Source organism: Ceratotherium simum, chromosome 35 (assembly GCF_057802395.1).
Source record: "Ceratotherium simum simum isolate JZ-2026a chromosome 35, ASM5780239v1, whole genome shotgun sequence".
NCBI lineage: Eukaryota > Metazoa > Chordata > Mammalia > Perissodactyla > Rhinocerotidae > Ceratotherium > Ceratotherium simum.
In genome coordinates, this window is record NC_141934.1 from 13,990,420 (window position 1) to 14,011,802 (window position 21,383).

Sequence of the window (21,383 nt, forward strand, 5' to 3'; positions counted from 1 at the left end):
CACTATATCCATTGATGTACAAGCTTTCGTGTGAATATAGATTTTTGGGGGGGTTCAGGGGTGAGGAAGATTGGCCCTGAGCCAACATCTGTGCCTGTCTTCCTCTATTTTGTTTATAGGACACTGCCACAGCATGGCTGATGAGTGGTGTAGGCTCGCACCCGGGATCGGAACCCATGAACCCCAGGCCACCGAAGCAGAGCGTGCGAACTTAATCACTATGCCACCAGCCAGCCCCTGAATATAGATTTTAATTTCACTTGGGTAAATACCTAGGAGTAAATACGTCCCATACAGAGCGATAAATAGAGTCACCAGCTAGAAAGCGGGCAGGAGAAGGCCTTTCAGAGCAAGGGTCCCAAGCTGAGACCTGAAGCTTTCTAGGCAGGGGGACAGCGGTTGCAAGGGCGTAAGGCCCACGCCAAGGACCAGTGAACGTGCTGAGAGCCAGATTCCCTGACCACCTCACAGGAGGAGGGGCCTCCCTCAGGAAGGAAAGCAGCCTCGCCAGCAGGGTGAGAAGCTGAGGTTTTATTCTAAGCACATTTGGAAACAATAGGAGCATTTTAACCTGGGGATTCTCAAGATGTAATTTACATTTCAAAAAGATCACTGTTAGGAAAGAGGAGACCAGCTGGGATTGTAGCCAGGCGATGGAGAGCAGCAGCTGAATTATTTTGGAGATAGAAACAAGAGGACCTGTTGATGGTTTGGATGTGGGTTGGGAGGGAGGGAAAGAAGAATCCCAGGTGCATTGGGGGTGCAGTGGTGCCTTTTGGGGGATGACTAGTTTGGAGTTTAACCTCCACGACCTCAGTTAAAGTCTCCCCCAAACCTTACAGGTTAGGCAAAATGTTGGACCGCTCTTGGCCTTCGTTACTGGTCAGTGAAACAGGTAGTGGAAATTGGATGAGATGATGTATCTAAGAGCTCAACAAATACCATTCCAATGCCAATGTCGCTCCCACAGAAACTACCTGGCAGGTACTTTTTACAGCGGAGAGATGCAGGGATTTGCCCCAAGGCAGAAATGTGACGAATGAGTATATGGTAATGAATGAAAAAGTCAATAAACGAGGGAACCGAACAAAGGAACCCTGCCGTCCCCAAAGACTCGTCCACGCTCCACCTCCTCCCCAGGGCCTCGCCGGGCAGCCCCTCCCGCACATGCGCACTAGGCCCTCCACCGCCCCCAGCCCAGACCCCCGGTCGGAGCATGCGCGGGCCGCTTGGCGCCAACTGCAGACCGCCTGAGTGGCGCGAGTCTCGTGGGTCCCCTGGCGGCGCGCGTTCCCTCCCTCCTCGGCTCCAGGATGATCGGCCAGAAGACCCTCTACTCCTTCTTTACCCCGAGCGCCCCCAGGAAGCGACATGCCGGCGGCCCCGAGCCGGCCGACCCGGGGACCGGCGTGGCGGCGGTGGCTGAGGAGAGCGGGGATGCGGCGGTGAGGCGCGGCGGGACCTCGCGTGGGGCCGGGGGAAGGGAGGGGGAAGGGAGGGAGAAGAGGGCGGCGGGCCCCGCGCGACCGAGGGGTTGCAGGAATGCGCCGTGGACCTGGGACTCTGGGGCCCCGCGTTCAGAACACTCTGTCGTGTTCAAAACAGCCGCCGCGGCGCCTATCGGCGCCATGCTGAGGGGCCAGCCAATGGGAGCGGGCCTCGGGGCCTGCGGCGCCAATCGGAGGCGAGGGGGCCGCCCCGCGCGGCCTTCCAACCAATCAGAGGAGGGAGAGGGCGGGACTCCCGGGGGAGGGTTTTTGCCGCGAAAAGGCCACATGGGGACGCGAGTGGCGGGCTCCGCGGGCGGGGCGCCGTGGTGCAGGGCCTCCCTTCCCGCGAACGCCTAAGCTCGCAGCCCTTCTCCGCCGCATTTTAGTACCCAACTCGAAGTTTGGGGCAGCGGACTGCTAGTCCCAACTGGGCTCAGCCCTGGGTTCCTGGACTCTGGTTTTGCTCCGACCTGCCCGGTGGGGCTGAAACCCTACAAATGGGCGTCTTCTGGCAAGGGCCGTTGAGGTGGGGGCGGAAGCTGCAGGCGCCTGGGAGAGGCCCGCTGCAGCTCCTGACCCGCCTCTGCGGGGACCACTTGCAGGCCAGCCCCCCCAAGAAGGCCCGAGCCGGGCAGGAGGACCCCAGCACGCCGCCCTCCTCGCCGCTGAGCCCCGAGCAGCTGGACCGCATCCAGAGGAACAAGGCCGCGGCCCTGCTCAGACTCGCGGCGCGCAACGTGCCGGTGGGTTTCGGTGAGAGCTGGAAGAAGCATCTTAGCGGAGAGTTCGGAAAACCGTATTTCATAAAGGTAAACGTGGACGCTGTGGGCCCTTTGTCTTGTTGATATAGCAGGCCAAGGCCGCGTCTGTAGGATACTGCTTTCGTGGTCTCCTATTTTCCCTCCGTCAATGTGCTTTTCACACTAAGTGCGTAAACTAAAAGCCGTGGTGTTTTTGAATCCAGGCGTTTACATTAGTTAATAATTTCAAAAGACTGTAAGATGATGTCATGGCTTATTTTAATTCATTTAGTTACTCTGCTCTCCAGGCAAGAGTGGCATGGTCAAACCACAAACCCAACTGAATGAAACCTGGCTCAGAGGGAGGGGTTCGCACCAAAAGGAAATCAGAGCAGCCAGGCCAATCATCTTTGACCCAGCCCAAAGAAAGGGGCAGGGAATTGAATGACTGAGCCACATTCACATCGGTGGGGAGCCAGTACTGTTTTTGTTTGTTGTTTTTCCAAAGAATTTGGGTATCAGACATGGCAAAGAGCTAGATATTTCTTCAGATAGCTTGCATTAGAAGCTTTCTTATTGGATCTTTATCCTTTCCAGTGAGATCTGACTTTAAATTTATTTTATCTTTAAATCAGCTAATGGGGTTTGTTGCAGAAGAAAGAAGACATCACACTGTTTATCCACCCCCACACCAAGTCTTCACCTGGACCCAAATGTGTGACATAAGAGATGTAAGTACAAGTTGTGCATGAATTTTGATAAAAGAGAGAAGAGAATCCAATAATATTTCCTAATTAGGGACATTGGAGTTGTCATTGTCCATAATTCAGTAATAAATAAAATACTGAAATTGTGAGGTTTGGCGGGGTATATTTTGGCCTGTATTTACTCTTTTAACTTTTTTTTTGGGTAATGAAGGTTAGCCCTGAGCTAACATCCTCCTCTTTTTGCTGAGGAAGACTGGCCCTGGGCTAACATCTGTGCCCATCTTCCTCTACTTTATATGGGACGCCACCACAGCATGGCTTGACAAGTGGTGCGTCTGTGCGCGCCCGGGATCCGAACCTGTGAACCCCCGGGCTGCTGCAGCGGAGTGCACGCACTTAACTGCTATGCTACCGGGCCGGCCCTCTTTTTAACTTTTACTATGTTCTGTTTATGCAGCAAAAAAGAAAAATGTACAGGGACCATGTGTCTATATGTTCTCATTTCTTGTGTTTTATTTAATCCTGAAACCAACCCTGTGCCAGTGTTGGGTATCATTGTGGTGATGAGGAAACTGAGGCATGAAGCAGCTAGGTCTTTTTCAGCTGGTTGTGGTCGACCTTACTTTGTCTTGGAGCTCAGTATTTGTCTGTCTTATAGTTGATGCTCTCAAGCTCTTGACTCCTGGCCTGAACAGTTTTGCCGTCCTGTTCACAAGTCCCTTTGCTTTGGTTCGTTGTACACATGGCTGCTGGCTGGCAGCTCTGGTCATGTCAGTCTCCTGTTCAGAAGCTTGTTTTGTGGCTTTGCACTGTATGGACTATGAAAGCTGAACGTGAATATGGCCATGTCCCACTTCCCAGCCTCACCCCCACCTCCCGTTCTCCTACTTCAGAGTTGGGCAGTGTGGCAACTCTCTCCTCACTTCTGTCTTTTGAAAACCAGCTAGGTCCATCAATGGCACCTCCTTGAAGCCTGTAACCCACTACCTTTGTGACCTGGTTTTCCTCTAAACGTCTCCATACGTTCGGTATCTGCCTACACTGGAGGTTTTTACATTTTGTTCTTTCCTTTTCCTCCCCCGTTTTGTAAGCTCAGAGCAGGAATCCTGTGATTTAATAAATATCTGTTAAATAGAAGTGAAATCGGTGAATAAGCCATCTTGATAAGGCTGCCATACCTAATACTTAGCAAACTTCACAATTTTCATTTTAGAGCAAGAACCTTGAATATAGCTCCTTGTTTTTGAAGTTAAATGAACTGAGTCCTATTAAACTGAGTACTAGTTTGCTTCTTGTTTGAATAGTATGTCCTATCTTGAATACCAGTGATCACTATAAATAGGGAAGAATAAGAAAAGAGCATGAAACTTTAGAGGATCAGATGGCCCAGCGAGGCTTCTTTGCAGACGAGCATATGGAGAGTCAGGGAGGTTACATGGTTTGGCCAAGGTCGTCCCTTATCCAGGACCAGAACCCTGAGCCCTAAAGCTTCCCTGCCTGCACAGGTTGCTTCACAATGGAAAATATGCTGGGGATAGAGTGAGCACCAACAGTAGGAGCGGAGGGGTCCACAAAAGCTTCCTGATCATGGGAATTCCTGAAGCTGGGTTTTAAAGGATATAGTGTATGTTGGCTGTGGAAGAAGACTGTAAGAAGGAACCCCACGAGCAGAAGCATGAGAATGAAGAAGAGGTGGGCAGGCACCAGATGGAAAGGATTAGCTGTGTTTTAATACCCCCGTGACGGTGACCTAATGTTCAGTGCATCTTGCCACCTACTCCCATTGCCTTCTGACCTGACCTCATTCTTTTCTGGTTTCATGCCTTAGAGGATGTAAGGGTACAGGCACCTTCATATGCTGTTGATGTGGAATTCGAATTGCTTCAGCTCACTGAAAAGCCATTTGGTGTATGTCTATGAAAATTTTAAATGCACTTCTCCTTTGACCAGCAGCGCCACTATTATGAATCTGTTCCGTAGAAATAAGAGCAACGGGGGGCGGCCTGGAGTCGTAGAGGCTAAGTTCTCGTGCTCTACTTAGGTGGCCCGGGGTTCACAGGTTCAGATCCTGGGTGCAGACCTACGCACTGCTTATCAAGCCATGCTATGGTGGCGTCCCACATACAAAATAGAGGAAGATGGGCACGGATGTTAGCTCAGGGCCGATCTTCCTCAAAAAAAACAAACCAAAAAATAAGAGCAACAGTATGTAAGGGTATATGTTCTAGGATGTTTACTGCACTATTTTTTGTAAAGGAAAAAGTAGAGAAACAAGCTGACAGCCCATCAGTGATTGAGGTCTCGCTTCACTTGAAGGAGGCCCGAGAAGTACGATGTGAGAAACGCAAAACTGTAGGGAAGTGAGTGCAGTAACCCCAATTCTATAGGAAATTAAAATAGGTTGAATCAGGGTGGGATAGGGATGAGGGGAGGTGATGAACCACTTTGTATGTTTCTGGATGGTTGTACTTGTGACAAGAGTGTATTTACTTTTTTTTGGGGTGAGGAAGGTTGGCCCTGAGCTAACATTTGTTCCAGTCTTCCTCTATTTTGTATGTGGGATGCTGCCACAGCATGGCTTGATGAGTGGTGCATAAGTCCACACCTGAGACCTGAACCCCTGATCCCCAGGCTACTGAAAGAGAGTGCGCAAACTTAACCACTATGCCACTGGGTCAGCCACCGTATTTGCTTTTGTAATTTGAAAAATGAGGGGGATGAAACCAAAGTTGACCCCAGCTTGTCTCAAACACGTGTGTCAGAGAAAGGAGTGGGGCAGTGCGGCAGGGTGATTGAGTGAAGGATGATTTGGTAATGGAAAGTGATGGTGCTAGGTCACCTACTCGCTTCTGGGTGTTCTTATTGGGTCAGGAACGGGGCTGCCCTTCTCATCCTCATGTCCCTTTGTATAGGTTATCAGCCAGGTGTTCGTTTAAACTGCCTACGTTACGGTATTTAATTTCTTGCCTCCTGGTATTGACAGGTGAAGGTTGTCATCCTGGGACAGGATCCGTATCATGGACCCAATCAAGCTCACGGGCTCTGCTTCAGTGTTCAAAGACCTGTTCCACCTCCACCCAGGTACGACTGCTTTACAGATCGTGGTTAATTTCAGATGTGTACTTTGCAAATTACAGGTACGCCTATTTGAGGGGCTTGCACTAGCCTTTCTAGCAAAATTTCTCAAGCTTAGCACTATTGACATTTGGCGCTGGGTCCTGGGGGAATGTTTGTCCTGCCCACTGCAGGTTGTTGAGCAGCACCCCTGGCCTCTACTCACCAGATGCCAGTAGCACTGCCGCCCTGGTGGTGAGGATGAAAAATGTCTTCAGACAGTGCCAGAAGTCCCCTAGGGGTTCAAAATCACACCTGCTAAAGAACCACTGCTTTGGAGGATTTTACACATCATATGTATAAATATAATAAATACATAAAGATATAATATAGTAACCAAGCATCAGTTGGGAGGGTGGGTGGTAACTTCTGGGCTGATTTACTCAGGTCTTCCAAAGTGCTGCTCCCTAATCCAAGCGCAGACCAAGGTAAAGGTCGGGCAGATTTAGCTGTCAGAAGGCAGGGCGGTGTTCACCTCCTGCATTAGTGCAGTGGGTCCCTTGCCCTCTCCAGGGGCTGGCATTACAGGCTGTGATTCACATGATATTGGAGGTGACAACTTTCAGAACTGTGCTTAAGATTCTGTTTGTTTTATTTCTTTCGGCTTGCTTTCAGCTTGGAAAACATTTATAAGGAGCTGTCCACAGACATAGATGGCTTTGTTCATCCTGGTCACGGAGATTTGTCTGGGTGGGCCAAACAAGGTAAAGCAACCACTGTGGATGTGTCCTGGACGGATTTCAACAGTCTTCCCCTTTCTGTCTGACTTGCTTATGTTTGTGAAAGATTAGCCATAAGGAGTTAGAGTGCTCCAGTAAAACGGCGCAATTCCTATAAGTCAGAAAATGGATCTCAGTTTTACCCACAGCCAGTGTTTTCTTTTGTGTTTTAATTAGGATTTGGAAGAGAACAGATTGTTCCTCCTTGTTGGTATTTTGATTTTATCACTTAGCCGCACTTTGACCATTCAGAAGGCGGCCTTGCTTCTCATTTTGACACACAGGTTGAGTTATGTGTGTTTAATACCTATCTACGGAACTACTTTTTTTTTCTTTCCTTTTTTAAGAAATAAACTGTAATCAGGGTAAGGAGAGACTATTTACTCACTGGTTTCTTGCAGTTAGATTTTTGTTTCAATGAAACATCTTGGCCTCCTTTTGTTGTTTTCTGAGGTTATTTAATGTCACTTAGGGTATATTTTTAAAACAATTCTTTCTGGTAACAGATACAATGCATGTTCACTGTTGCAAACTCAGAACATGTTGAAAGTGCAGAGGTGAAAATAAAATGCCCTCTGATCCCGCCCAGACGTTTCTGTATGCCCTCATTTCCACCGGTTTTTTAAGTTTTGGTATGTTTCATTATAAAAGATTCGATCTGGAAATAGTTTCCTCACGTGTTGAGCCCCTGTTGTTGGGTGTTGGGGCTGATCGTCTTAGCCCGCCTTTTACGTATTTCTTTGGTGTGTGTTCGTAGGTGTTCTCCTACTCAACGCCGTCCTCACGGTCCGCGCGCATCAGGCCAATTCTCACAAGGAGAGAGGTTGGGAGCAGTTTACCGACGCGGTCGTGTCCTGGCTAAATCAGAACTCCAATGGCCTCGTCTTCTTGCTCTGGGGCTCTTATGCTCAGAGGAAGGGCAGTGCGATCGACAGGGTATGTCTGTGTGTGTGTGTGTGTGTGTGTGGTTTTGTAAGCAGAATTCTAGGAATCCCTGCTATGTGGTCCTGGAAAATCCATGACATAAAAAGAAGCTTCTTTTCCCTTAAGACTATTGCAATTAGGGTTAGGTTTCCTGTTGGAAATTGAGCATAACTCAGATAAATGATAGGGATGCCTAGCTGTGTATGAAGAAAGCCTCTGGCCAATTTCTGAGTTAATACAGTTAGTAATATTGGCATAGACTTGCTGTATACATAGAAAGATACACAGGTCCCAGGTACTATTTATTTAACAATGTGATAAATGCTGAATAAGGTGAGTTTCTTCCGAGAAATTTGAGCGTATATAGGAAACACAAAGAATCCCACTTAAACACAAATGTAACTTCCCCCGTGAAAATGCTTTCTGTGATAATCATTAAACCTGAGCTCTCATCGCCAATACCCAACACCACCTAACCAGTGCTTGTATCGCTGCCCTCTCTGCAGCCTCCCCCAACTCATTCCTTCTGATCTTCTCCGTTTACTTACTGAAGCACCTCATGCCTGGTTGCTGAGATCAAAAACCAGAATCATCCTCAAATCCTCCCTTTTCCCTCATTGCCTTAAATCCAGTCCATGAGAGTCCTGTCAACTCTGCCCCCTAAAAACATCCCAATCCTACTGCATCTCACAGTGACACTGCTGCCACTCTGGGGGGAGCCACCGTCATGTCTCCCCAGGATAACTGACAGACTGTAGATGATGGTGGTTTGACGGAGAACAGCAGAGTGGAAGAGGAGAGATGGGGTGTGGAGGGGAGAGAGGAGTCAGAATGAATGTTTAGCTTGGGTGGCTGGGAGAGACACTGAATTGGGAAGTGAGGGTGGGGGAGAAATTATAGAGTAAACACTTCAATAAGTGAGGTCAGGGGCTAACTGAGGTGACCCGACAGTAGTTTCTGCTGTATCAGAAATGTGCAAAGATATTGAAGCCCTCTCCTGTGTCAGGCACCAGTCTAGCGCTTTTCTCGCAGAATCTCACTTTGTGCTCTCACAAAGGCAATGCGGAGAGGAATACACTGACCCCATTTTGTCCTGGGGCTCAGGGAGATGAGGTCACTTGCCCAAAGTTTCAGTGGATGACATAGCCAAGCTTCGTGCCTGCTCTGGAGCTTCTGCCTCTTTCTGAGAGCCTGCTCGCCTGGGTGGGCCTGTGGGCATGTGCCCCATGTGGTCCCCAGGTGAGTGTGTAGGATTCTAAGCCAGTGATTGAGTGCAAGTCTACAGACTTGACTCACATGTCAGTTGTCATCTCCATTTCCTCTTAAATGGGGTTTCATCTTTATTTTGTACTTTAGAGTTTTCTTAAGGTAGTTGATTCACATGATTATAAAATAAAGGCTATTAGGGTATGTGGCGAGAAGTCTCCCATCATGGGCCTCCTCTGTTGAGTTTCTTCCCGACTTGGGTAAGCACTGGTTTTTAGTTTCTTTTTTTTTTTTTTTTTTTTTTTAAAGATTTTATTTATTTATTTTTTCCCCCCAAAGCCCCAGTAGATAGATCTATGTCATAGCTGCACATCCTTCTAGTTGCTGTATGAGGGATTCGGCCTCAGGATGGACGGAGAAGTGGTGCCTCGGTGCGCGCCCGGGATCCGAACCCGGGCCACCAGCATCGGAGCGCGTGCACTTAACCACCAAGCCACGGGGCCGGCCCCAAGAAATTTTTTTTTTTTTTTTTGAGGAAGATCGGCCCTGAGCTAACATCTGCCAATCCTCGTCTTTTTTTGCTGAGGAAGACTGGCCCGGGGCTAACATCCATGCTCATCTTCCTCCACTTTATATGGGACGCTGCCACAGCATGGCTTGACAAGCGGTGTGTTGGTGTGCGCCCGGGATCGGAACCGGCAAACCCCGGGCCGCCGCAGCGGAGCACACGCACTTAACTGCTTGCGCCACCAGGCCAGCCCCTGGTTTTTAGTTTCTGATGGCTCCTTCCAGTGTCTTTTTATGCATATGCCAGCAACTAGCAGTAGAATGTGTAAATCAGATTAAAACGCCTCTTTCTCTGTAAAGCTTCTGGATGAACGAACAAGATGTTCTCGGATGTTTTTCTTTTAAGGAAGGGAATAGTAGGAATAAAATCTGGTGTGAATGAACTGATGCTAAGATCTGATTATCTAGGTCGTCAGAAGTGTACATAGAGTGATTTCCAATCTCTGCCTTAGGGAGGTTTATGGTCAGTCTCGCTCCTACTCAGTGTATTTGTCATCTTTATTATTATTAAACACGGTTCGGTTAGAAAGTAAACAGTTGTTAAGATAGCTTGATCATGAAAACCAGGTGTGTCTCTGGGTGCTGGATGTGTATATTCAGCTGCCTCCTTGCTAGTGACCCATAAGCACATGCAATTCAACATGTTCTAGAGAAATTCTGCTTTCCTCGTGCATCCCTCACTGTACTACCCACGGCTAAAAAGGAGCACCATCCACCCAGCTGTCCAACCAGAAATCAGGTGCCAGCCTTGACACCTCCCTCCCTCTCTGTCTCTCCCCCTCGCCCTCTCCCCCACCCACCCTGTCTCCTCTTTGCCCTCCCCTCCTCCCATCAGTCATTCGGAGCCTCTCTTCTCTCTTTACTGTCTCTCTCAAACCGCCCCGCCCCTGCCCCCGCCCGACCACCTTTGCCTGGGTTCAGGCCCTCGTCTGATCTTGCCTGGAGTGTTCAGATGCTTGCGCCCTGGAAGCCCTTGGTTGGGCTGACAACCTGGGGGACTGGGATGGCCCTGGGCTGCCTGTCAGCCACAGCACCCCTCTTTCCACTCTGCGCTCCAGGCTAACAGAAGCACCTGGACTTCTTCCCTGGGCCCCAGGTCCCTGCCTGCCTCTGAACATCCTGCTTCCTCTCTCCACAGGGTGGAGGTCTTTTCCTTCCCCAGGGCTGGCTAACTTGTCCTTCCAAGCTCAGCACAGCTCACGTTTCCAGGCACCTGGAATGCATGCTAGTCGGCGTGCCAACACTTGACCTGCGTTACTTCTCATAACGCTCTGTCCACACGATGGTTCATTTTTCTTGCTCAGTAACTTCATAGGCTGGACGCTGTTGTTATTGTCAACTTACAGTGAGGAATGAAGTGCAGCTTAGGGAGGTCCAGTGACTTCCCCGTGGCCACACACTGCTGAGCGGCGGAGCCAGGCCTGGACCCAGGCCCTCGGGTTCCGGACTCCTAGTTCTCAACCCTGCTGGGCTGCCTGGTGTTCATTGTCTCCTGGACCAAGCTCCTTGAAGGCAGGGATGTTTGGAAAACAATGATTTGTGAAGTGGCTTTTACTTAATACGGAAAAGAATAAAGAAGGAAACAGAAGTGATCCATAATGTTCCTGCTCAGTTAACTACAGCTGACATTTAAAAGATCAAAGTATTCCCTTTTTGTGGTGAGACAATTCAGACAGTAGAGAAAGGTACAAAATGGAAAGTAAATACCTTCCACTGTTTCTTTCACCTAAAGGAACTACTATAAATAGAGTCTTGGGTATTGACCCCCCAAATTTTTTAATGCAATTAATTATCACTCTCCTTGCTTTTTTCACTTGAGATGTTTTGGAGGTCTTCCCATATATCAGCATATGGAGCGCTGCCTCGTTCTAGCGGCCATGTGGTGTTCCACTGTAGGAACTTGAGGAAAACATTTTTAGTTTGTTGCACGACACTGGATTTATATTAGGTTTGCAGATGTCAGCAGTGCTGCATGATCCTCATGCTGCATCTTTGTGGAGGTGTGTGCATCATGGTGTTGCACCATGTAGCAAATATGGGCTTAGCAGTAGAATTGCTGGATCATAAGATACGGGCACTTAACAGTTGTGTAGGTGCCCAGCTGAAGGCTGAGACTGGCCGCTTTGCAGCCTCAGAGCCTGACAAAGGCAGCTGCTTCCAAAATGGGTGAGTGAATGCCTGATGTTCCAGTACGGATGCTGATGGTAAATACACACGCTTTGGAACGTGGGAGCATTTGGGGAGGGCAGAGGGGAATTGCACAGCTGTCGTCAAGTGCAACAGCCACGGTCATTTTTTTAATGTCCTAGCTTTTATTCATTCTCTTGTTATCTTTCAGAAGCGGCACCACGTGCTGCAGACTGCTCATCCCTCCCCGTTGTCCGTGTACAGAGGGTTCTTTGGGTGTAGACATTTCTCTAAGACCAACGAGCTGCTGCAGAAGTCCGGCAAGGAGCCCATCAACTGGAAGGAGCTGTGACCCTGAACTGGGGGCATCTCCAGGCGGTTTTCTAGAAGCTGCTATTGAAGTTGCAAAGTCCAATTGAAAAAGAATTTCCCTGGTTCTTAAGCACTCTGCATAAGGGGGAGGTTTCAGTAAAGCAGCCATGAAGCAGGCTGCCCAGGAGAGGCAGCTTTATCCAGCCTGGATGTACCCTGTGACCACATGTCTCCTTTGCAGCATGGCTTTGGCCTAACACGTGCCATCAGCCCAAGTTCTTGGAAGAGAGATGAGGTCACACTCTAGACTCTTCCCCTCTGTTTCCTTGGGCTAAGGGGGGAGATAAGCACCTGTTTGGTACAGCCAGCTGCTACTTGTTTATACCTGGTAGGTTAGACTAAGTTATCAGGTATTGGGTGTGTTTATTTAGAAGGGCCCCCCTCTGCCCAGCCTGGCCTTCCAGCCTCGGCCAGGTCCACCGCCCCTTGATCCTCACAGAGCCCTCAGGCCCCTCCTTGAAGGAAGCGTGAGGACATTTTGCAAGTTCCCAGAAAGCCGGCCTCAGAAATGAGGGATGAATTTCCTGGTTGTAGCAGAGGAGGAAATTCCTAAGGAGTAATCCTTGGTGTGAGCCTTCACAGACAGGCAGAGGCCGAAAGAAGTGAGCTGGGTCTTGTTTATCCTGTTATCCCATGGGTGTTTCTGGGAGTAAGCAGTGGACATTGAACAGGAAGGAGGAGAAAGGGGGCTTTGTTTTAGGGGAAGGAAGTGCTTTTCTCCTAGATGTGTCCTGAGCTGGGGTTCTTAAGGCAGCACCGACTGCCAAAAGCTATTTTCTATAGACTGAAATCACTTTGGGATATCTCTTTCTGCAACACTGGCGAGTTTTGCTTTGGTAACAATACTTGGCAAATTTGTACATATATTTTTTTAATCGTTTGTTTAACAGACAATCTTTATTAGGTCGTCACCTCCATCCTAGATGCTGTTAGAGTTGCTGTTTTGCTATTAGCTGGGTTTAATAGTTAACCCTGTGTGAGTTTGCTAATAAAAGATTGTTGAAGTTTCACTTTGTGCCAGTGCCCTTCGTCAGCTCCCTCTGTTCCCCAGGGTGTCTTCAGACTCTTGGGCTGGGGACAGCTTGGTCACCATGGCAACCATTGTGGGCAGGAAGGGCTGCCTCTGCAGCCCTTGCCTCTTCCTGCCCCTACCTCTCCTTCATGCCTCGGTAAGCCCTGGGACAGGTTCCTGAAAGGGGCGTGAGCAAGGCTTCAGCCAGGGGGCTCTGAGCTGGGCCCCACCCCAGTGAGGAGCAACACTCCTGCCCCGAGTGCTGTGAGAGTCAAGGTCTGCTGAGACCCTAAAGGGGCCGCTTTGGGCTGAAAAAAGTATTTCTCCGGGGATCTTGGCAGGCCCTTCATGGCTGCGTGTCCTGCCAAGCTCTGGCACAGCGCAAGGGGGCTTTCCTCCATCCTCTCTCTGCTGGTGTTTCCAGACTCTTCCCTGGGAATCTGGACTTGAGGTGTGCGGCCAGGGCATGGGGAGGATGCCCTGATGGCCCACTGACCTGCCAGCACTTGGCTGCAGTAGCGGGGGTGGGGCGTCCACGTGAAAGGTTGGACTCGGCTAGAGTCAGACGAAGAGGGAAGCCAAAGGCATAGTAGGGCTCCCTCACAGTGTCCTTGTATGTAAGGGGGCCAGAAAGAATGCATCTGGGCACATTTCTTAGGGGGCGGGGATTCAGAAACCTTGGTTTCGCTTGAGAAGATTGCTTCCCCTCAAGTCCTTAGTTTTCTTATGTTTGAAGGGAAGGGTTTCTGATCCCACATTCCGCCGTCAGCCAGCAGGCTCCCATGGACGTGGACGGAGATCCAGAACAAAACCACGTTCTCAGTTTGCCCTCTGGGAACTTGGGGTCCTCCCCTAAGCGTTACAATGGACCCCTTATCCCAGGGAGAAACTAGGGGATGCTATTCCTCTATCTGTGGGGTGTTGACACTTCCAAGGGACAGTAAGCTCTGAGTTACCATAAATAATTCAAAAAGCAAACTGTTTTAAATCTATTGAACCTTAGAGGTGTAGTGACACTAAACAGAACACAGCAGCGTCTTCATGGTCAATGACCCTCCCCCCCAAGAAGAAATACAAATTTAATCACTGCGTTTTAAGAAACAAGGTTCATTTTGCTGAACTTTTAGTTATGTAGTTGTACTTTTTTTTAACATGTTTTTGTGTTTGCTACGATTCCAGCGCTGGGTATGCCAACATGAATAAAAGGCAGTAATTGGCCCTTTGGATCAGGGGCGGCATACTTTTTCCATAAAGGGTCAGATGGGAAATATTTAGGCTGTGGTCATCCCGTCTCTGGAAACCACTCAACTCTGTTGTAGAGAAAGCAACCACGTGCACAGTGTAAATGGACGGTGTGACTGTGTTCCAGTAAAACTTTATGGACACTGAAATGGGAATTTAATATGATTTGCATGTCATGAAATCTTTTGATTTTTCTTTCCTTTTTTTGTTTTTTTTTTTTTGGTGAGGAAGATAGACCCTGAGCTAACATCTGTTGCTAATCTTCCTCTTTGCTTGAGGAAGATTGTCCCTGAGCTAACATCTGTGCCCATCTTCCTCTATTTTGTACATGGAACACCGGCACAGCATGGCTTGATGAGTGGTGTGTAGGTCGGAGCCTGGGATCGGAACCTGCAAACCCTGGGCCTCCGAAGCAGAGCACATGAACTTTACTACGCCACTGGGCCGGCCCCTCTTGATTTTTTTCCAGGTATCTAACAAATGTGAAATCTAGTCATGGTTGGAGAGCCGTGGGTCACAGGCGGCAGGGGCTGTAGTTTTTGGACCCCGTTCCAGGTGCTCCCACTCTGATGTCGGAGTGGCACAGCCTATCTGTCGTGTCCCACCCCCCCCAACCTGGGCAGACCTCGTGGCTCGCTGTGGGAACATGAGAGCCCAGCCAGAAAGGATTCCTGTCTCCCCTTAGGCAGGAAAGCTCACAGGGCTTTTGGATTGGTAACACAAGGAGGTCAGTTATTACACGAAATGTCCCGGGAACCGCAAGGTCTAAAACAATCCTGTGAGAGTCACTATCTGTGATCTGAGTCCATGGGGGAAAGGTCGGGGAATGTGAATTGTATTTTTTTTAGAGTTGAACATGTTGTTAGTATGCTTCCGTTATTAGATAATACATTCTCTCTTAAAATTCACTTCCTGCTTCAGTTTGGTCCTGGTATAAAAAGTCTTAGACTTTGGGATTGCAGTTGGAAACTTTTTGGTGTGTACGTGTGTGGCAGTGGCTTGTCATCCATGCAAGTGTGTGTTTTGCATCATGTTTTGCTGAGTCCGTGTTGAATAACACGGGTTGGCCCCTCTACCTTTTGCCCCCAGGATGCCTGGTGAACTCCTCTTCATTCGTCAGAGCCCAGCTCAAATGCCCCCTTTCTGAGTTTCTTTGCCCTTGTCTATGTGAGGCACACGTGCAGGTGTCTATGGACGTAACTGGAGGCCCAAGAGGGTGGCCCAGTTGGCCTGGAGCCAGTCCTGGGCTCTGGCGGTGCCAGGGAGAAGCCACAGCAGCTCCAGCGCCCCTCCCCTGGGCTGGGGCCCCTCACCTTGAAGTAGGGGAAGTGCTCCTTCATGAAGCTGTAGATCTCGCTCACGGGCAGGCTGCCCGTCTTGCTGTTCTTCAGGGCCATGGCGATCAGACAGCTGGAGGCAGAAGGTGGGGCGGGCCAGGCGTGGAGGCATCTCAGGCTGACAGCCCAAGGTCCCCTCTGCCAGGAAGCCTGCCCTGGTTGACCCTACAGGTACCAGCGTCTGCATACTCACAGTATTAGTGCTGGATACCTTTCCATGGCCCCGCCCTTCTCCTTGACCCTGAACTCAGCCCTTGGGACTGACTTGAGAAAGCTTGTCTTTATTCCCTCCCCATAATGAACTCCCCTGGGCCTGTAGACTCTCCCTGGGCTGCTTTCCTCTCCCAGACTCCCGTGAGGTACACGATACTATCGTTTTGATGACTTTTTCTATCAGAGGGAACTTAGGCTCAGAGGGGCCAAGCCACTTTCCCAAGGCCTCACAGCTCGTGAGTGACTGAATGGGGCACTGGGCTCAGTGTCTGGAGTGGCTGCTCAACCCTGGGGCTCCACGGACCACGTGATGCTCCTTCCTGAGACCAGCCCCCCCGGGGGCTCCTCACTCCCCACGCCTCCCGGTTGGGAGTCTGGGCCACCACACCTGGCTGTCTGAGACGCCCTGAGGGCCGCCCTCACCTCCTCCCCGAGCCCCCATGGCCCAGCTCGCCCCGACCTCACCTGTATGAGTAGATGGGCTTGGGGTAGTGTTTGGGGTGCAGTTCCTGAGATGAATGCACGGCCGTGCGGGGCTGGGGGTAGGGAGGCCGTGCCCCACCCGGGGGGCCATACAGGCCCATGGGAGGGTACTTCCCACAGGCAAGGACAGGGGAAGGTGGCAGAGAGAGAGAGAAGGTGAGACAGAGCGTGAGTCACTCACAATAACCCCACCCCAGCCCCGACTCCAAAAGCGAGATGCGGGGTTTACAACCCCAGGAGACAACCTAGTCTCCTCCCACTGCAGGGTGTGGGGAGACTGAGTATACGACCCCATGCCGTGGCTATGGTGGGGAATGTTATCACCATGTTCTAGGTGAGTAAACTGAGGCTCAGAGAGGTCCCTGGCCAGCCCAAGCCAGGGGTGTCTGCCTCTGAGTCCTGGGCCCCTCTGAGCCCCCGGTACCTGCTAGGTGCCCGGGGGGCACGGGAACTGTCGTTGGGAGGTGGGAGAGTACAGCTGTGGCGGGTCCTGCAGACAGGATGAGGGCTGGCTCCCCACAGGGAACTGGCTCATCTGCTGGGGCCAGGAGAGGAGGAGACAGAGGGTCAGGATGGGGGGCACCCCAGCCTCAGGGACACCCCTCTTGCTCCTGACCCGTGTGGTGGCACTTACGCTGGCTCCGTGGCTGGCTGTGGGGCCCAAGCCCAGCACACATTGAGGGGCCATGCCAGCCGGGCCGTGGAGCAGGGGACCTGGGGTGGCTCCCACGTGCAGGTCCGCTGCCCCAGCCAAGTCACCTGCAAGAGAGAAGCACAGAGATGCCGCTGGGCTGGAGGAACGGTGGCCGCAGGCGGGGACAGCCCAGTCCCTGGGCACCTCCAGAGAATGGAGCATTCCCCACCATTGGGGCCAGGCGCATAGTAGGTGCTTGGCACGTCATCTCCCTGCGGTGTCATGGTGGAGAGTGGGTTCCTACCAGCTGTGTAACCTTGAGCCATCCTCAGTTTCCCCATCTGTACAGTGGGGCTGCTGATATTACCTACCTATGAAGTTCTTGTGAGGGTTAGATGGGATATGTCTGTAAAGTGCTTAGCACACTGCTGGGCACGTGATAATATCTCAATAAATAGGAGTCACTAATAAATCATCGTGATGATCTAATTAGTACTTCGGTCCCTGTCCCTCATGAAGCTAGAACACGGAGTCATTGTTCACCTCTCCTCCTCAAAGACATGCCTTGTTCCCCAGAGCCTCTAGGCTTAGGTCCAAATGCCTTTTTGCCTCGTCTCCCCTTTGCCAAGCCCTGCTCCTCTGCTGAGGACTAGCTCAGGATAGCAAATGTACAGTAGTCCTCCCTTATCTGCGGTTTCAGTTACCCATGGTTAACTGCAGTCTAAAAATATTAAATGGAAAATTCCAGAAATAAACAATTTGTAAGTTTTAAATCACGCGCTGTTCTGAGCAGCGTGACGAAATCTTGCACCATTTTGTTCCGTCTTGCCTGGGATGTGAATCACCCCTTTGTCCCGCATATCCCAGCTGTATATGCTACTGGCCCATTAGTCACTTAGTAGCTGTCTTGGTTATCAGTATATTGTTGTAATTGATCTATTTTACTATTAGTTATTGTTAATCTCTTACTGTGCCCAATTTATGAGTTAAACTTTATCATAGATATGTATGTATAGGAAAAAACATGGTAGATGGGGTTAGATCTATTTGCAGTTTCGGGCATGCACTGGGGGTCTTGGAATGTATTCCCCAAGGAGAAAGGGAGACTACTGTACATGCCCACACCCCATCCAGTGCTGGGCCTGTGACAGACATTGCTGTCACAGATTCTCTATCTCAGATTCTCCCTGCACGAGGCTGATTTTAGGGAGCCATCTCCAATCCAGTAAAGTTGACCTACAAGATGAGCCTGCCCTGGGGCCCTCTTGTCCAAGAAACCTTTTGGGTCCCTCAGCTCTCTTCTGAGTTCTGGCTGCCACCTGGGTTCATCATTTGTGCCTTGGTCTGTTTGCCTTGTCCTCTCTGACCAGACCCTCAGCTCCCTGACGACTGGGGCAGCATCTTATCTGACTCAGTGCTCCAAAACCCCGGCATAGTGACAGGCACAAAGGAGGTGTGCAGTGACTCAGTGGAGAAGGAGGAGGCTTCCTTATTTCACAGTTATCGTTTATTGAACACCTACTGTGTGCAGGGTGCTTTCTGCATTGAATGCTCACAACACCTCATGAGGGCAGTTCTTTTATCGTTTTATCACAGATGAAGAAACAGGTCTGCGGGGAAAGCACGGGTCCAAATTCACACAGCTGTCCCCTGGGGGTTCTAGATCAGAGGTTGATAAACTATGGCCAGCTGGCCAAATCTGGCTAGTGGCCTGTTTTTGTAAATAAAGCTGTATGGGCACACAGCCGCATCTATGCGTTTACATATTGTCTGTACCTGGTTTTGCACTGCAGTGGCCAAGTTGAGTAGTTTCAACAGAGACTGCATCGGCTACAGATTCTCGAATATTTTCTACCTGTCCCTTTATAGAAGAAGTTTGCTAACCTCTGCTATAGATGCTTTGACCAAGAATAGTTTGTCCAATGAAAGACATATGCCTAGACACTATTTTTCAACCACTGGTACTTTTAATATACTGCGATGACTGCTTTTGTTGGTTGTTTTTCTTCAATGCCTTCTGTGTCTCTAGGCATTTAACCCACTTGCTATAACTGCAACTAGCTGCCGTTTATTGAGCACCTACTGTGTACTGGCTCTGTGCTTGGCACTTTCCATGTATTCTCTCCTTGAATCTGTAGATCAGGGGTGTTGATCTAAACAAATAAAACAGTGAGTTGTTTTACCAGCAAAATGGGTTTATTCCAGAATAGGAGAGGAATTGCAATTCGGGACAAGCAAGCTATAGCAAAAGCCTTAGGCAAATGCAGCAAACACAGGAGAGGAATGTTATTTTATAGAGAAAAGGAGGAAGTAGGGAGGGGTTGTTTTGAACAAAAGTCCATTGGTGGAAAGCGAGACTTCAGGGTGGTGATGATTTCTCATTGACTGAGTTGCTGAGGTGGTCAGTCTCTTGTTCAGGATGCAAGGTAGATCTCTTCCTGTTGGGGTCTGTAATTGACGGTTCTTCCTGTAATTGATGTCGAGTGGTAGCTGTGAGAGCTCCCTCTTCCGGCCTCCCTACTCCATTTTAAATAAGGTTTCCTTTATTTTCACATTTACCCCTTTTGATCAAGATCTTTCTCTGAAAGGATTGCTGATCAAGAGTCAGGTTCTACATGTAGTGATTTTGTCCCTCAGTGCCAGGAAGGACTTTTCCTGGCTGTCATGTCCCATGTCAGAGGGAGAGTTCACAGATTGGAAACCATCTAAGGCCACATTCGAGTACAAGGAGGTGTAGGAGGGAGACACTCTCACGTCTCCATCTTAAGTCTGTATCTTATCAAGTAGATCCTTTTGAAGCATTGAGTCAGCATCACCTTATTGGGTACATAGATTTTACAAACAGTTTGATAGACAACAAAATACAGAAATTAAAAATATACAAAATAGAATCAAAAGTAACACGACAATTCCAAATTGTATGATGATTCTCAACCAGGGGTCCAAACCTGAAGGTAGCCAGCTAAATAGAAGCTAAACAGAGTGGACCAATGAGAGGCTTCTGATTTGTTATGAAGAGAAAATAGGACAGTAAATACAGTAAGAGCACACTGTCCTGTTATCTTCCAGCTAACAAGTTGCGCAACCATAGGCGCTATTGTCAAAATCTCCACATATAAAGGAGTAGCCGGGGGTGTACATAGGGCTTCCTCATAAGCAGTAGCATCTGTGGACCCATTGGCTGGTATAGAGGTGTTAGCATCACTCACCTAAGACTTAGATACTGAAGTATTACATATTGAAAGACTACCTAAATGTGGTATCTTAAGTTTACAAATGGGCCGTTTTACGTTGGCTACCTCGCAGTGCCTCACATATACATTCGAGAGATCTGTTTTTCCATTCCAGGATTGGGTTAAATTGAAGCAAGGAAGAGGGCTTAGTGGTTTCAGTACTCTAACCTTATTAAACGGACATGCAGAACAATTTAGGCATACAGTGGCATTTGGAATTTCAGTGAAATGACTTATAGAGTACCAAGAGGTCATTGCTGTCTTGGACAGATTGAGATTTCTGATGACAAATCTAAGAGTCAGAAAGATTTCCCTGTTTCACAGTAGACTTGGGAAATGTGGATAAGAGCATTGTCTTTCCAAGAAAGAGAGGGAGAAAATAAGGTAAGAAGCAGCAGCAAGTAAAAGGTATACAGGCCCGGTCCAGCCTTCTTGGGAAGGCTTTCTGCCTCAGATGTCAACTACTTCTCTTCCTAGTCAATTTGATTTGGAGGTCTCCAGGTCTCCAGGACCAGATGTCAGATGGAGCCTTCTTTAGCTGTGAGATGTGTACTCAAGTTTCACTCTCTGAAGTTTGTCTGCCATCTGGGTAGTGAGGAGGACCTGGTATAGTCTCTTCCAAGGAGATGTCAAGGGCAGTAAGAAAATTGGAAACATTAGTTTTGAGAGTCGTAGCCAGACATTTAATAGAGGAATTTAGGATCCAGTCCAGCTTACAGGTATGTAACAAAACCTTAAAGACAATTAATAGGACTAGAATTCAATATCTACCAAGGTGCAAACATAATTTCTCTCTCCACAATTACCACCATTTTTATCCAAGATAATCACAGTAAATAGCTGAGTCTTTGTATATATCTCTCAAAGATGTCATTTCAGTCAAAGCTTTGGTAATATAGCCAATATTTCCAACTGTGTTCTGTTATAAGGAGAACAGATTCTTGTTGAATTTATGCAAATATGTGTATTGTCGTGAAAACAATACTTAAGAGATACCAAATTCTGGAGGGATCAGGTAGGGAGAAAAAGATAAATGTTTTAACCCTTATGGTAAAGATACATATTCTCAAATGAGAGGAGAAAAGGGGGTCCTTTAAATCCAGTTCAGTGTGATGATCTTAAAGTTACCAAAACCTGCATTCTGGAGTATTTGTCAGGATCCTTTCCATGAATTTCTCTGAAGATGAGACATATCTGCAAAACCATCAGAATAAAACAATAATTGTCTGTAAATGATAAAAGGCTTAAAAATAGCAACAGTTA

The 21,383-nt window shown here is 48.9% G+C and overlaps 1 protein-coding gene across 1 annotated transcript; it reads left to right on the plus strand.

Annotated features, from left to right (window-relative positions):
• Positions 1–1,234: 1,234 nt before the first annotated feature.
• On the plus strand, positions 1,235–12,976 carry UNG (uracil DNA glycosylase). The gene is made up of 7 exons (XM_004429873.3): positions 1,235–1,445; positions 2,093–2,299; positions 2,866–2,961; positions 5,921–6,018; positions 6,667–6,755; positions 7,528–7,706; positions 11,806–12,976. Exons 1-7 carry the CDS (start codon positions 1,314–1,316, stop codon positions 11,944–11,946), a joined length of 942 nt encoding a protein of 313 aa, XP_004429930.1. The 5' UTR covers positions 1,235–1,313; the 3' UTR covers positions 11,947–12,976.
• The last annotated feature ends 8,407 nt before the right edge of the window (positions 12,977–21,383 follow it).

What these genes read in the sequence shown, in the direction of transcription:
- UNG (XM_004429873.3), top strand. Translation starts at nt 1,314, where the DNA reads ATGATCGGCCAGAAGACCCTCTACTCCTTCTTTACCCCGAGCGCCCCC. An exon ending in AGGAGAGCGGGGATGCGGCG is followed by an intron (nt 1,446 to 2,092) that starts GTGAGGCGCGGC and finishes GACCACTTGCAG; the next exon opens with GCCAGCCCCCCCAAGAAGGC. An exon ending in AAATGTGTGACATAAGAGAT is followed by an intron (nt 2,962 to 5,920) that starts GTAAGTACAAGT and finishes TGGTATTGACAG; the next exon opens with GTGAAGGTTGTCATCCTGGG.